Source organism: Uranotaenia lowii, chromosome 1, assembly GCF_029784155.1.
Source record: "Uranotaenia lowii strain MFRU-FL chromosome 1, ASM2978415v1, whole genome shotgun sequence".
NCBI lineage: Eukaryota > Metazoa > Arthropoda > Insecta > Diptera > Culicidae > Uranotaenia > Uranotaenia lowii.
The window spans coordinates 215,944,244-215,957,988 of record NC_073691.1 but is presented as its reverse complement, the minus strand read 5'-3'; the positions used below and the strand labels follow the sequence as shown (position 1 = coordinate 215,957,988).

At 27.6% G+C, this 13,745-nt stretch overlaps 1 protein-coding gene across 7 annotated transcripts in view; it reads left to right on the top strand.

Annotated features, from left to right (window-relative positions):
- LOC129747875 (tolloid-like protein 2) overlaps positions 1 to 13,745 on the top strand; it is a 61,882-nt gene that overhangs the window by 20,374 nt on the left and 27,763 nt on the right. For all 7 annotated transcript variants that reach the window (XR_008737600.1, XM_055742266.1, XM_055742272.1 and 4 more), the window contains 2 exons: positions 4,065 to 4,276; positions 4,378 to 4,585. Coding sequence is in view for 6 of the 7 variants with exons in the window: in XM_055742266.1 (XP_055598241.1) it covers positions 4,081 to 4,276; positions 4,378 to 4,585 (404 nt within the window). In the remaining variant the exon portion in view is untranslated. The remainder of the gene's footprint in view (positions 1 to 4,064; positions 4,277 to 4,377; positions 4,586 to 13,745) is intronic.

Genomic DNA, 13,745 nt, shown 5'->3' with positions numbered 1-13,745 from the left:
ATTTTATTTGAAAATCTGGTAAAATTTCAATGCGCTTTGATGTGCTATTTTATTATTTCCGTTGAAAAATAACAGAGTTATGTAGCTTTGAAATATAGTTTTATTTTATTAACAAAAAAACCTAACGGGATATAACTCGAAAAGTAAAATTCTTAGACATCTTAAAAAATACACGTGTTTTTAAGTCGAAAAAATGAACCCAATTTTTTATGTTGGGGAAAATCTGAAGACCCCCAGCGCAAACCCGTCAGATAATAAAAAAAAATCCCCATATATGATATAACCTTCTTAGGACTTATGTGCAACCGATTTAGCCCCAACCCAAGTATACGATATCTCCGATTGATCAGGACGTAGTAGTTGCTTAGAAAATGATCTGCAGTTTTTTTTTTCGAACCTGCAGAACCTACCTTTATCGTTTTGAATAATGTTTATAATTTTGAGATGCTGATTTGTTTGACAATATCCGGGAGACTCACGGTGAAGAGTAATTCATCTTGATTAAAGGCATTATTCAAATAACAGTTGAAAGCTTAAGAACCTGAATATTAGACTGGCCCATAACACAAAAAATTCTTATATTCCACGCGGCACCCCCTAGGTTGGTGCCTTTAGGTGAAAAAATGACTTTCTGAAAGTTTCAGGTCATTTGACAGAAGCACGAGCTGGCGCAAAGGACTTGAAATTTGTATGGAGATTTTCAGCAAAATGTATGAAAAATCGACATACTTTCGCTCTTTGTGTTCTAAATTATGTTTTCAGTATGCTAGAAAGCTCAGAATTTCAGGAATTATAGTTCAAACAATGACAAACAAGTTTGAAGCAGATTATGACGCGATATGAGTTGACTGTGCTGAGTTATTTGCAATTGAATGTGCTATTTTTTTCGCGTTTCATCGATATATCGTGAACGGTGTATAGGTTGATTATTAGTACTAACTTGATCGCATTGTCACACAATGAGAATAACAGATAGAAAGTTTGTGTCCTCGACAAAGTTGCGAAAAAAGCTCTGACAAACATTATTGTGGGGCATTTAGATCTTCTTGCATTCATAAACTTTCTATCTGTTATTCTCATTGTGTGACAATGCGATCAAGTTTGTACTAATAATCCACCTATACACCGTTCACGATATATCGATGAAATGCGAAAAAAATCACACATTTAATTGAAAATAACTCATCACAGTCAACTCGTATCGCGTCACAATCTTCTACAAACTTTTTTGTCATTGTTTGAACTACAAATTCTGAAATTCTGAGCTTTTTAGCCTACTGGAAACATATTTTACAGGATAAAGAGTGAAAGTATGTCGATTTTTCATACATTTTGCTGAAAATCTCCATACAAATTTCAAGTCCTTTGCGCCAGCTCGTGCTTCTGCCAAATGACCGGAAACTTTCAGATTGTCATTTTTTCACCTGAATGCACCAATCTAGGGGGTGCCGCGTTGAAAAAATTGTTGTAAAAATCATCCCATACAAATTTGGGCCAGTCTACTGAATATGATATGAAAAAATGAAAAAAAAATATTTAAAAAAAATTATAAAATTCATTATTTATCAAAACCCTTCCAGAAGCATTTGAGCCTTACGAAGAAATCTACAAAAGCTAAATTCGATTTTATTTTTGAGTAAAAGTTTCAATTTAACCCTCATCCGTCACTGAAATTTTTGCCCGTTACAGTTCTTGAAAACCACGTAATGTAACTCAAATATATTTCTCAGGCAATATTCAAAATATGTTTTGTTAAAAAGACTCTAGATTAGCTACGGAATGCTAAAAAAATTTCACTTAGTGTCCAAGAAAGCTGAAGTTAGAAACTAAACGTTGCGCATAAGGATATATATTTTATAAATTTTTATGATCATGACCACAAAAAAAAAATGAAAAAAAGTGGTGGGAAACCGTACTTTTCAATCAATGAACCGTCAAAATTGTTTAAGTCACACTAGACGAATTTTGAAAAGAGGATTGGACAGTTGACGTAATTTGGCACATTTTCGCCCCTTTAGATTTTCAAAATACGAAACACAGAAATTTTGACAAATTGCTAGTGATTCAAAATCGATAAAAAGATGAAAAAGTTTGATATCAGGAGTATATTTGGTTCTAAGATTGCACGAAACTCACCCACAATTGAAAGCAATTTCAACGAGAAAATTGGAAAATGTGGAAACTTGAATAACTTTAAAACGACAAGTTATTGCTCTAAACTTTCTTCTGCAAACTTGCACTTCATAACATTGCGCATCTTTTGAGTTCGTTGTTGATTGAAAACCCTTATCTAAACCTCACTTTTTTGTGGATTATAATTATTTTTTTACAAAAAGTCTGAATATTGCATAATTTTAAAAAATCTTACTTCTAAATTGAGAGTCCAAAACAGTCCCAATAAATTTTTGGTTGAAATCTTACATTACGAAGAAAATTTTTAAATAAAATTAGAGACACGTGTTTGATAGTTTTTCAAGATCTGAGAATTTTATTAGAAAACAGTGCCAAAGAAAATGCCTTTTTTGAAAAATCCGACCAGTGCGACCTATATAAACGTTTTTCTGAGTTGCCACCTTATAAAAGTTTGTTTCTCAACCACTCAACTTAGACCACTCTTATAAGCAGACTTATTGAGAATTTGAAATCAATTTTTGAATTGAAACAAAAGGTTATAAAACTTGTCAAATGCTCACAATTAGAGAAACTATAAGTACAAAATATCTAACCAGATGAAAATATGAAAATTTCGGATTGAGAGTTATTTTGTAACTGACTCTCTGGAGCCACCGCCTTTTTAATTTTCTTTTGGAGAAACCTTACTGCGAACAGTATATGATCTTCATTCGCTGCATTATCATTCAAAAAAACATTTGAAAGTTCATGAACCTGAATAATACTTCGCGGATGAGTTCTACAAATACAATTTCGACAATTAAACATATCATTAGATAAGAATGTCGATCAATTTTATCATTTATCAAAACCATTTTAATATGTATGACCCACCAAAGTTTTGATCAAATTAGGTTTTTTGTACAATATTTCACTTTTTTTGTAACTGTTTATATCACATCCGATTTAAAAAAGTTTGATAAAAGAAATAAGTACAGGTACAATAACTATTTTTGGATACTTTTAGCTAAAATTGCAGACATTTGAGTAAATCTAATAATTGTTTCAAGAATTGCGTAAGAAAAGTGGGTGACTTTTTATGATGCTCTCAGAGCCGAAGAGCAATAAGAGCTGAATTCGAAAACACACCTTTAAAAGCTTTTATTTGGCTCGTTTTGCATAATTGTTTCAGAAATTTGCAATTTTCATTTGACCAAAAAAATATGAAGATAAAATTCCTAACATCTGAATTTTACACCAGGTAAATTAACATGGAGTCAAAGCTGGTAACTTTCGCATATAAACACTGTGGGTTCTGGAGACCCCTGTAGGGTTTTTTGTTTATATTTTATTGCCGATATTTTTTGCTTGTAGCGAATAGCAAAGTCTGTCACAAAACTGTTCTCTTATCGATATGCGGGATTTTTTAACCATTCTGAGTGTTTTAACACTTCTTATGAAAAAAACCCGTCTTGAGTCGGAGTTAAGTTCAAGAAGGTTGAAGCTTGAGTGAAACCTAGGTTTAATAGTCAGGGCCCCAATTTGTAGTTTTTTGTAGCTAGTTTCTCAACTAATGATTAAAGTCTTAGAAAATTACAGTAGAGTGCTTAAATCTAAAAAATATATAACTTAATTTTTTTAGTAATTTAGTTTTGAGGTTCCTTCTCTGAAGAAAAACATGATAAATTTGAGGAATTTAGGATATTGAAAAATGTACTTCCAATTTAGATATTTACTCTCTGGAGCCACTTTTGAATTTTATTCTAATTATCAATTGTTTTTTAAATAATCTTTCGTTTTGATTTTTTCCTCAGAACCGTGGTAATTCTTAAAAAAATAAATATTCAAAATCATCAAGTAATCTAATCTTTTTTTGGTATTTTCTGCTTGTTCTCAAAACTCTTTCGTGGAATAAAACAAAAATCTGTGTAACAAAAAACAACAATCAACAGATGCGTCCACGAGTACATGGACGTGTACGCCGAGGTTCAGTCGTCCGATCCGGCCGAACTGATCAACTCGCCCTTCGGCGGACGCTACTGTGGCCCGATTCCGCCCCGACGCCGCATTTCATTATACCGTGCTATTGCGCTGTCATTTTATACGGATAAAAACTCGACAACCACTGATTTATTCGAGGGTCGATACGCCTTTATTAATGAATGTAAGTTGTAACTTTCGGATGACGGAAAATCAGTAAGGATCGGATGAAACTTTACTAATGGTCATCTTTCTTCTTTCTTTTTCGCTTCTTCTCTTCGGCAGCTGAATATGAAATTGGTCAGCCAGTGATTGGGTCGCCATGTTCCTATGTAATTAATTTTGCTCAGAAACGTACGGGTGCTATTATATCACCAACTTATCCAGGTGCCTATCCAAAAGATATGTCGTGCACATATCAGTTCATCGGGAAGCCGAATCAGCGGGTGCGCATCGAGTTCCGCGACTTCGATCTCTTCTTCGGAGGACCGCAGTAAGTATTCATTTTTTTTTTCTTAAAATTTAGTATCGTTATTTGAAACGCTTTCCAAAAGTCAAGTCTATTTATAAAAAAAAATACGAACAGAAACCCAGAGTCAATCCCAAAACGAGAGAGCCTTTCATCACTCTTCCCATCTGTCAACATTGACTTTTTTCCTAAAAAATTGAGAGGCTGCAATCGAATATGATGAAACTTGTGTCATGTTTCCCTTTTTTTTTTTGTTCATCTGCTGGTTCTGTTATGACCAATTTGTGTCAAGATCGAATGTACATTTCATGTACCTACCAATTTCATCACTGTCGACTGTCGACACATTACAGATGAGCATCAGTCTGTCTGACACTTGACAAGATGTAAACCGAAAACATACACACAGTCACATACCCACACACTGGTGATGAGTACTTAACACAAAAAATTCTAAGCAAACAGTTATTTGAAATGAACGAGTTGAATGAGGGTTGGCTTTTCGACGTCTGTTCCGGAACGTCTACCTGAAGTGTTTAAATATTCAGCATCTGTCAATTCGCAGTCGAGTGCAGAACATGATAAGCCACGTTACGTTGGATGAACTTTTGGGAAGGGAATAGAAAATGTCAATTAAGATTTTTGTAAAATTTAAATTTTTGGAGATTAAAACAATCGAGAAGCAGAAATGTTAATGAACAGTAATTATCGAGTATGTAGTTTGAGTTTGGAATTATGTCAACATCTTTAAAGGCAATCAGTTTGAATTATAAAATCATCCTTAAGAAATATGTTTTTAAAAAAAATCTAAAACAAGAGTAAAAGAAAAAAAAAGTTGGATTTGGATCGAACACTTCATCAAAAGCAGAATTAAGTCTTTCAATTCTGCTCTTGTGGAATACTTATGACCCATTCATACTTATTCTGTAACTTCGAATTGATTCTAAGGTCCTAAAAATAAAAAAAAAATAAAAACAAAGTAAACCCTAGCATTCCACTCTCTGAATTTCACTCTTTAATAATAACATACGAAAAATAACATACAATAAAGGTCGAACCGAAATCACCATAAATCTTGATAAAAAATGTACGAATTTAATTTTAAAACCCCGAGTTAATACACTTACAGCCTTTCTTACAGTCTGTTAATTATATGTGGATACACATTATTAAAAAAATCATAAACAAATGATAGTTTTCTTATTTCTGAATCATCAAATTATGATTAAAGAATTTCTAACGCACTAAATTCAAAAATATTTGAAAGTATAAAAATTCAAAATTTATATAGGATAAATTCTGTCAATAAATGCAATTTCGACGTTTTGGCATTTTTGTCAAATGAGAAAAGTTTTAAATTTTGTATTTTTGACAATTAAGTAATTATCGACAATTTTGTCTGTCATATTTCTATTTCAATTGTATCAATTTTAAAAATTGCATGATTTTTTGTTTAAATTGACAGATTTGAAAAAAATTACATTAAAACGAAAAAAATTGACAAAATACTGACCGAAACTCGAAAAATTAAGAAAAATTGAAAAATAAGAAGAAAAAAACAAAATAAACAAAAATGATAAAATTGACCAAATTGATAAAGAAAACATCAATAACAAAACTGACGACATTACAGAATTGATCAAATTAAACACTGACAAAAATGAAAAAAGGACTAAATTGACAACATGCTAAAAATTATTTAAAATTTCCCAATTAACAAAATTTAAAGAAGATTGACAAAACTGTAAAAATTGACCACGATTATACAATTAACTCATTTGACTATATTAACAAACTGGAAAAATAGAGAAATCAGACAAAATAAAGATAATTGATATAAATGAAAAAAAAAAGAAATTTGAAGTTAGAGTCATTTTTATCATTTGTGTAATTTTTATCATTTTTAATAATTTTTGTCACTTTTGTCATCTTTGTCATTTTTGTCATTTTTGTCATTTTTGTTTTTTTTTCGCCATTTTTTGACATTTTTGTCAATTTGTCATTTTTGTATTTTTTTTATCATTTTTTTTTAAATTTTGTCATTTTTGCCATTATTATTATTTTTGTCATTTTGTCAATTTTGTCATTTTTAATCAATTTTATCATTTTTGGCATTTTTGTCATTTTGGTCATTTTGGTCATTTTGGTCATTTTGGTCATTTTGGTCATTTTGGTCATTTTGGTCATTTTGGTCATTTTGGTCATTTTGGTCATTTTGGTCATTTTGGTCATTTTGGTCATTTTGGTCATTTTGGTCATTTTGGTCATTTTGGTCATTTTGGTCATTTTGGTCATTTTGGTCATTTTGGTCATTTTGGTCATTTTGGTCATTTTGGTCATTTTGGTCATTTTGGTCATTTTGGTCATTTTGGTCATTTTGGTCATTTTGGTCATTTTGGTCATTTTGGTCATTTTGGTCATTTTGGTCATTTTGGTCATTTTGGTCATTTTGGTCATTTTGGTCATTTTGGTCATTTTGGTCATTTTGGTCATTTTGGTCATTTTGGTCATTTTGGTCATTTTGGTCATTTTGGTCATTTTTGTCATTTTTACCATTTTTGTCATTTTGGTAATTTTTGTCATTTTTGTCATTTTTGTCACTTTTGTCATTTTTGTCATTTTTGTCATTTTTGTCATTTTGTCATTTTTGTCATTTTTGTCATTTTTGTCATTTTTGTCATTTTTGTCATTTTTGTCATTTTTGTCATTTTTGTCATTTTTGTCATTTTGTCATTTTGGTCATTTTTGTCATTTTTGTCATTTTTGTCATTTTTGTCATTTTTGTCATTTTGTCATTTTTGTCATTTTTGTCATTTTTGTCATTTTTGTCATTTTTGTCATTTTTGTCATTTTTGTCATTTTTGTCATTTTTGCCATTTTTGTCATTTTTGTCATTTTTGTCATTTTTGTCATTTTTGTCATTTTTGTCATTTTTGTCATTTTTGTCATTTTTGTCATTTTTGTCATTTTTGTCATTTTTGTCATTTTTGTCATTTTTGTCATTTTTGTCATTTTTTGTCATTTTTGTCATTTTTGTCATTTTTGTCATTTTGTCATTTTTGTCATTTTTGTCATTTTTGTCATTTTTGTCATTTTTGTCATTTTTGTCATTTTTGTCATTTTTTGTCATTTTTGTCATTTTTGTCATTTTTGTCATTTTTGTCATTTTTGTCATTTTTGTCATTTTTGTCATTTTTTGTCATTTTTGTCATTTTTGTCATTTTTGTCATTTTTGTCATTTTGTCATTTTTGTCATTTTTGTCATTTTTGTCATTTTTGTCATTTTTGTCATTTTTGTCATTTTTGTCATTTTGTCATTTTTGTCATTTTTGTCATTTTTGTCATTTTTGTCATTTTTGTCATTTTTGTCATTTTTGTCATTTTTTGTCATTTTTGTCATTTTTGTCATTTTTGTCATTTTTGTCATTTTTGTCATTTTTGTCATTTTTGTCATTTTTGTCATTTTGTCATTTTGTCATTTTTGTCATTTTTGTCATTTTGTCATTTTTGTCATTTTTGTCATTTTTGTCATTTTTGTCATTTTTGTCATTTTTGTCATTTTTGTCATTTTTGTCATTTTTGTCATTTTTGTCATTTTTGTCATTTTTGTCATTTTTGTCTTTTTGTCATTTTTGTCATTTTTGTCATTTTTGTCATTTTTGTCATTTTGTCATTTTTGTCATTTTTGTCTTTTGTCATTTTTGCATTTTTGTCATTTTTGTCATTTTTGTCATTTTTGTCATTTTTGTCATTTTTGTCATTTTTGTCATTTTTGTCATTTTTGTCATTTTTGTCATTTTTGTCATTTTGTCATTTTTGTCATTTTTGTCATTTTTGTCATTTTTGTCATTTTTGTCATTTTTGTCATTTTTGTCATTTTTGTCATTTTTGTCATTTTTGTCATTTTTGTCATTTTTGTCATTTTTGTCATTTTGTCATTTTTGTCATTTTTGTCATTTTTGTCATTTTTGTCATTTTGTCATTTTTGTCATTTTGTCATTTTTGTCATTTTTGTCATTTTTGTAATTTTTGTCATTTTTGTCATTTTTGTCATTTTTGGTCATTTTTGTCATTTTTGTCATTTTTTGTCATTTTTGTCATTTTTGTCATTTTTGTCATTTTTGTCATTTTTGTCATTTTTGTCATTTTTGTCATTTTTGTCATTTTTGTCATTTTTGTCATTTTTGTCATTTTTGTCATTTTTGTCCATTTTTGTCATTTTTGTCATTTTTGTCATTTTTGTCATTTTTGTCATTTTTGTCATTTTTGTCATTTTTGTCATTTTTGTCATTTTTGTCATTTTTGTCATTTTTGTCATTTTTGTCATTTTTGTCATTTTTGTCATTTTTGTCATTTTTGTCATTTTTGTCATTTTTGTCATTTTTGTCATTTTTGTCATTTTTGTCATTTTTGTCATTTTTGTCATTTTTGTCATTTTTGTCATTTTTGTCATTTTGTCATTTTTGTCATTTTTGTCATTTTTGTCATTTTTGTCATTTTTGTCATTTTTGTCATTTTTGTCATTTTTGTCATTTTTGTCATTTTTGTCATTTTTGTCATTTTTGTCATTTTTGTCATTTTTGTCATTTTTGTCATTTTTGTCATTTTTGTCATTTTTGTCATTTTTGTCATTTTTGTCATTTTTGTCATTTTTGTCATTTTTGTCATTTTTGTCATTTTGTCATTTTTTGTCATTTTTGTCATTTTTGTCATTTTTGTCATTTTTGTCATTTTTGTCATTTTTGTCATTTTTGTCATTTTTGTCATTTTTGTCATTTTTGTCATTTTTGTCATTTTTGTCATTTTTGTCATTTTTGTCATTTTTGTCATTTTTGTCATTTTGTCATTTTTGTCATTTTTGTCATTTTTGTCATTTTTGTCATTTTTGTCATTTTTGTCATTTTTGTCATTTTTGTCATTTTTGTCATTTTTGTCATTTTTGTCATTTTGTCATTTTTGTCATTTTTGTCATTTTTGTCATTTTTGTCATTTTTTGTCATTTTTGTCATTTTTGTCATTTTTGTCATTTTTGTCATTTTTGTCATTTTTGTCATTTTTGTCATTTTTGTCATTTTTGTCATTTTTGTCATTTTTGTCATTTTTGTCATTTTTGTCATTTTTGTCATTTTTGTCATTTTTGTCATTTTGTCATTTTTGTCATTTTTGTCATTTTTGTCATTTTTTGTTTTTTTTTTCGCCATTTTTTGACATTTTTGTCAATTTGTCATTTTTGTATTATTTTTATCATTTTTTTTTAAATTTTGTCATTTTTGCCATTATTATTATTTTTGTCATTTTGTCAATTTTGTCATTTTTAATCAATTTTATCATTTTTGTCATTTTGGTCATTTTTGTCATTTTGGTCATTTTGGTCATTTTAGTCATTTTTGGTCATTTTGGTCATTTTGGTCATTTTGGTCATTTTGGTCATTTTGGTCATTTTGGTCATTTTGGTCATTTTGGTCAATTTGGTCATTTTGGTCATTTTGGTCATTTTGGTCATTTTGGTCATTTTTGTCATTTTGGTCATTTTGGTCATTTTGTTCATTTTGGTCATTTTGGTCATTTTGGTTATTTTGGTCATTTTGGTCATTTTGGTCATTTTGGTCATTTTGGTCATTTGTCATTTTGGTCATTTTTGTAATTTTTGTCATTTTTGTCATTTTGTCATTTTTGTCATTTTTGTCAATTTTTGTCATTTTTGTCATTTTTGTCATTTTTGTCATTTTTGTCATTTTTGTCATTTTGTCGTTTTGTCATTTTTGTCATTTTTGTCATTTTTGTCATTTTTGTCATTTTGTCATTTTTGTCATTTTTGTCATTTTTGTCATTTTTGTCATTTTTGTCATTTTTGTCATTTTTGTCATTTTTGTCATTTTTGTCATTTTTGTCATTTTGTCATTTTTGTCATTTTTGTCATTTTTGTCATTTTTGTCATTTTTGTCATTTTTGTCATTTTTGTCATTTTTGTCATTTTTGTCATTTTTGTCATTTTTGTCATTTTTGTCATTTTTGTCATTTTTGTCATTTTTGTCATTTTTGTCATTTTTGTTTTTTTTTTTCGCCATTTTTTGACATTTTTGTCAATTTGTAATTTTTGTATTATTTTTATCATTTTTTTTTAAATTTTGTCATTTTTGCCATTATTATTAGTTTTGTCATTTTGTCAATTTTGTCATTTTTAATCAATTTTATCATTTTTTGTCATTTTGGTCATTTTGGTCATTTTGGTCATTTTGGTCATTTTGGTCATTTTTGTCATTTTTGGTCATTTTTGGTCATTTTGTTCATTTTGGTCATTTTGGTCATTTTTGGTCATTTTGGTCATTTTGGTCATTTTGGTCATTTTGGTCATTTTTGGTTCATTTTGGTCATTTTTGTCATTTTTGGTCATTTTGGTCATTTTGTTCATTTTGGTCATTTTGGTCATTTTGGTTATTTTGGTCATTTTGGTCATTTTTGGTCATTTTGGTCATTTTGGTCATTTTTGTCATTTTGGTCATTTTTGTAATTTTTGTAATTTTTGTCATTTTTGTCTTTTTTGTCATTTTTGTCATTTTTGTCATTTTTGTCATTTTTGTCATTTTTGTCATTTTTGTCATTTTTGTCATTTTTGTCGTTTTTGTCATTTTTGTCATTTTTGTCATTTTTGTCATTTTTGTCAATTTTTGTCATTTTTGTCATTTTTGTCATTTTTGTCATTTTTGTCATTTTTGTCATTTTTGTCATTTTTGTCATTTTTGTCATTTTTGTCATTTTTGTCATTTTTGTCATTTTTGTCATTTTTGTCATTTTTGTCATTTTTTGTCATTTTTGTCATTTTGTCATTTTTGTCATTTTTGGTCATTTTTGTCATTTTTGTCATTTTTGTCATTTTTGTCATTTTGTCATTTTTGTCATTTTTGTCATTTTTGTCATTTTTGTCATTTTTGTCATTTTTGTCATTTTTGTCATTTTTGTCATTTTTGTCATTTTTGTCATTTTTGTCATTTTTTGTTTTTTTTTTCGCCATTTTGTGACATTTTTGTCAATTTGTAATTTTTGTATTATTTTTATCATTTTTTTTTTTAAATTTTGTCATTTTTGCCATTACTATTAGTTTTGTCATTTTGTCAATTTTGTCATTTTTAATCATTTTATCATTTTTGTCATTTTAGTCATTTTGGTCATTTTGGTCATTTTGGTCATTTTGGTCATTTGGTCATTTTGGTCATTTTGGTCATTTTGGTCATTTTGGTCATTTTGGTCATTTTGGTCATTTTGTCATTTTGGTCATTTTGGTCATTTTGGTCATTTTGGTCATTTTGGTCATTTTGGTCATTTTGGTCATTTGGTCATTTTTGGTCATTTTGGTCATTTTGGTCATTTTGGTCATTTTTGTCATTTTGGTCATTTTTGGTCATTTTGAGTCATTTTGGTCATTTTTGTCATTTGTCATTTTGGTCATTTTTGTCATTTTTGGTCATTTGATGGTCATGTGTGTCATTTTTGGTCATTTGTGTCATGTTGTCTTTTGTCATTTTGGTCATTTTGTCATTTTGTCATTTTGTCATTTTGTGGTCATTTTTGTCATTTGTTTGTCATTTTTGTCATTTTGGTCATTTTTGTCATTTTTGTCATTTTGGTCATTTTTGGTCATTTTTGTCATTTTTGTTCATTTTGTCATTTTTGTCATTTGTCATTTTTGTCATTTTTGTCATTTTTGTCATTTTTGTCATTTTTGTCATTTTTGTCATTTTTGTCATTTTTGTCATTTTGTCATTTTTGTCATTTTTGTCATTTTTGGTCATTTTTGTCATTTTTGTCATTTTGTCATTTTTGTCATTTTTGTCATTTTTGTCATTTTTGTCATTTTTGTCATTTTGTCATTTTGTCATTTTTGTCATTTTTGTCATTTTTGTCATTTTGTCATTTTGTCATTTTTGTCATTTTTGTCATTTTTGTCATTTTTGTCATTTTGTCATTTTTGTCATTTTTGTCATTTTTGTCATTTTTGTCATTTTTGTCATTTTTGTCATTTTTGTCATTTTGTCATTTTGTCATTTTTGTCATTTTTGTCATTTTTGTCATTTTTGTCATTTTTGGTCATTTTTGTCATTTTTGTCATTTTTGTCATTTTTGTCATTTTTGTCATTTTTGTCATTTTTGTCATTTTTTGTCATTTTTGTCATTTTTGTCATTTTTGTCATTTTTGTCATTTTTGTCATTTTTGGTCATTTTTGTCATTTTTTGTCATTTTTGTCATTTTTGTCATTTTTGTCATTTTTGTCATTTTTGTCATTTTTGTCATTTTTGTCATTTTTGTCATTTTTGTCATTTTTGTCATTTTGTCATTTTTGTCATTTTTGTCATTTTTTGTCATTTTGTCATTTTGTCATTTTTGTCAATTTTTGTCATTTTTGTCATTTTTGTCATTTTTGTCATTTTTGTCATTTTTGTCATTTTTGTCATTTTTGTCATTTTTGTCATTTTTTGTCATTTTTGTCATTTTTGTCATTTTTGTCATTTTTGTCATTTTTGTCATTTTTGTCATTTTTGTCATTTTTGTCATTTTTGTCATTTTTGTCATTTTTGTCATTTTTGTCATTTTTGTCATTTTTGTCATTTTTGTCATTTTTGTCATTTTTGTCATTTTTGTCATTTTTGTCATTTTTGTCATTTTTGTCATTTTTTGTCATTTTTGTCATTTTTGTCATTTTTGTCATTTTTGTCATTTTTGTCATTTTTGTCATTTTTGTCATTTTTTGTCATTTTTGTCATTTTTGTCATTTTGTCATTTTTGTCATTTTGTCATTTTTGTCATTTTTGTCATTTTTGTCATTTTTGTCATTTTGTCATTTTTGTCAATTTTTGTCATTTTTGTCATTTTTGTCATTTTTGTCAATTTTTGTCATTTTTGTCATTTTTGTCATTTTTGTCATTTTTGTCATTTTTGTCATTTTTGTCATTTTTGTCATTTTTGTCATTTTTGTCATTTTTGGTCATTTTTGTCATTTTTGTCATTTTGTCATTTTGTCATTTTTTGTCATTTTTGTCATTTTTGTCATTTTTGTCATTTTTGTCATTTTTGTCATTTTGTCATTTTTGTCATTTTTGTCATTTTTGCCATTTTTGTCATTTTTGTCATTTTTGTCATTTTTGTCATTTTTGTCATTTTTGTCATTTTTGTCATTTTTGTCATTTA